This window comes from Monoraphidium neglectum, assembly GCF_000611645.1.
Source record: "Monoraphidium neglectum strain SAG 48.87 unplaced genomic scaffold scaffold03733, whole genome shotgun sequence".
NCBI classification, from domain to species: domain Eukaryota; kingdom Viridiplantae; phylum Chlorophyta; class Chlorophyceae; order Sphaeropleales; family Selenastraceae; genus Monoraphidium; species Monoraphidium neglectum.
The window spans coordinates 1-2798 of NW_014009896.1; the positions used below are offsets into that span (position 1 = coordinate 1).

The 2798-nt window shown below is 60.9% G+C and overlaps 1 protein-coding gene across 1 annotated transcript in view; it reads left to right on the forward strand.

Moving 5' to 3' along the window:
- Positions 1–510: 510 nt before the first annotated feature.
- The window catches only part of MNEG_13283 (Dynein heavy chain 7, axonemal), a gene marked incomplete at both ends in the record, with an annotated part of 4689 nt that continues 2401 nt past the window's right edge, over positions 511–2798 (forward strand). Inside the window, 7 exons of the mRNA XM_014038245.1 lie at positions 511–588; positions 807–893; positions 1209–1325; positions 1520–1567; positions 1696–1800; positions 2203–2250; positions 2475–2586. Coding sequence (XP_013893699.1) covers positions 511–588; positions 807–893; positions 1209–1325; positions 1520–1567; positions 1696–1800; positions 2203–2250; positions 2475–2586 — 595 coding nt within the window. The remainder of the gene's footprint in view (positions 589–806; positions 894–1208; positions 1326–1519; positions 1568–1695; positions 1801–2202; positions 2251–2474; positions 2587–2798) is intronic.

Below are 2798 nucleotides of genomic sequence, written 5' to 3' on the forward strand. Positions count from 1 at the left end.
CCCCAAGGCTGCTTGACGGCCTGCCCAACGACGCCTTCAGCGTGGACAACGCCCTCATCACCTCCAGGGCCCGCCGCTGGCCCCTCATGATAGACCCCCAAGGCCAGGCCAACAGGTGCGGGTCAGGTTTTAGGGTTTAGGGTGGCAGGCGCGCGGGGGATGTTGCCAGGGTTTTGGCGCTCACGGTTGGCGGCCGTGCATGCAGAGGACCCAGCGGGGTTGCCCGGCCATGCTGCCGCAGCTGAGGCCGAGGCGTGGGGTGACTGAGCTGGGCAAGAGCAGGGGTGCTGTGGCGCGGGCGGCCACGTTTAGTATGTTGGGGTGGCCGTTCCCTCCGTAATCTACACAACACAACGAGAGGGATCCAGTGCTTGGTTGATTCATACTGATAGTTTTGCATGCTGCTGGGTTTTGAGGTTGTATACACCCAGCACCCACACCACACCACACCACACCACCCCACACCACCCCACACCACCCCAACCCCCAAATCAAAGGTGGGTGAAGAACATGGAGCGCAAGTCCCAGCTGGAGGTGATGAAGCTCACAGACGCGGACTACATGAGGCGCATGGAGAACGCAGTCCAGGTGCGCGCAAGAAGTCCATCGGCAATCCGGGGGTTCATGACGGTGCATGGCATTTACCGCATAGTCCGGGGGCTCGCACGCAAGAGGCAGGTCCTGCCTCCTGCACAGGCACGTTTGCTAAAGCCCGTTGCCATCCCAGCAAATCGAGCAACAAGCAGCTCGTAGACAACCGTCGAAGAAGACCCAATGCCTTCTGGCCAACCCTCCACTGGCCCCAGTTTGGCTACCCTGTCCTGCTTGAGGGCGTGGCCGAGGAGCTGGACGCCAGCTTGGAGCCACTGCTGCTGAGGGACACCTTCAAGCAGGTGGGGCGGCGGCCCTGGGCCTGCATCAGGGTTCAGGTGCAGGGTTGAGGCGCTGGGCCTGCACCAGCACCCAGACCCCAGCGGCGCTTAGGGCCATCACTGCGCGCTGTACGTTCAGATCGATCTGGAACCCAGTGCTTGCAAATGGCTGCCGTATGCGGCCCTCCTCTGCGCCTGAGAACAAGATGGGTGCATTTTGACCCCGACATGCGCACCTCTGTCATGACTTTTATGATCTCCTGTTCCTGTTCCTGTTCCTCATTCTGCTTTTGGAAATTCAAACGGAAAAGCAACCATAAACAAATCCGCGAACAGGGTGGCGTCACCTGCATCCGCCTGGGTGACTCTGTCCTGGAGTACAGCCCCTCGTTCAGGCTGTACCTCACGACTAAGCTCAGGAACCCTCACTACCTCCCAGAGGTCGCTGTAAAGGTGAGCGGGAAGTTCCCCGTGAATTATGCGCTTCCGCTCGTGCGGCTTACCGCTTTGCAAAATGAACAAACTGCAGTGCGGCGCGGGGCCGTATTTTGGGGGGCCTTGTTTCATATGCCTGCACCTGCCCTGTGTGGGCACGCCAGTAAAGCTGTGGCTCCCCTTTCTGGCTGTCTCCCAATGTGCCAACCCAGGTGACCCTCCTCAACTTCAGCATCACCCGAGGCGGCCTGGAAGACCAGGTGTGGCAGGCGCTAGTGGGGTGCGCGTTTGGTTGTCGAGCGTGAGCACAATTTATACACACAACGCGTTTTTAGTACACGTATTATGTGTCACACACATATAACCACTCCCGTGCTGCCCCACCCAGGTGTTGGGCCTGGTGGTGGCGCGCGAGCGCCCCGAGCTGGAGGAGGACAAGGCGCGGCTCACGGTGCAGGGCGCGGAGAACGCACGCCAGCTGGCAGAGATCGAGGTGCGACAGGGGCGGGTCTGTTTGCCTATTTTGGGGACAAAGTTTTGGGAGTTGATTGGCAAACCGGCTTCTGAAGAAGGAGGCTTGTCGCTTGATTGAAGCAGGCGAACTTGGGGTGTGGCAGCATGGTGATTATAATTCTTGCAAGATTCTGGAGCTGTGAAGCAATGGCATTTGAGCTTCAGTACTGTTTGCGCTTTTGCCTTGCCGGCTCATCCAGCTTCGTCTTGCACGTGCCCAGGGAAGAGCGGCAATTAGCAGTCAGGGGATGGGGGTGGGAAGAGGGCGAGGAGGAGGAGCGCCATATGGCCCACGTAGCATATCCACCCGCTCATGCACTCTTGCTGCCGCCCCCCCCACCTCCACCCATCTCTACACATACACCCGCCCTCCAACCCCCAGGACCGCATCATCGCCGTGCTGTCGGCGTCGCAAGGCGACATCCTGGAGGTGAGCGGCGGGGCGGGATGCGGGGGATTGGGCAGGAGGCAAGGCGCCCCTGGCATTCCAGATGATTGTTGTTACGAGATGTGGCGTCCGGAGCACCCGCCCTCGCACCCCGCCACGTCAGCGTGTACGCGCTGCCATAAGCTCTGTCCCTGTCGTCCAGCATTCGACGAGAAATGCCACCTGTAGTGTCTGACGCGCGTGCTGGCGCCAACACCCGGCCTCAGGACGAGACCGCCATTGACGTAATCAGCAGCTCCAAGGCCCTGGCCAACGACGTGGCCGCAAAGCAGGCGGCGGCCGAGAAGACGGCCCGCAAGATAGATGAGGCCCGCGCCGGTGAGTCACCCGCCCACATGCCTGCCGGCGCGGCCCGTGGCGCTGGCCGCGCGCGTCGTTGCCTGGGCCAAGCAAGGCGGCCGTGCTGCTTTATTTGGAACGTGCGTTGCCGGTTGTGCATCATACCATGTTGCATTGCTCAAGGACACTGCACTCACATAGCGTGGTGTGGCTGCTCTAGGGGCGGGTTCTGATGGCCCCCACGGCGTTTT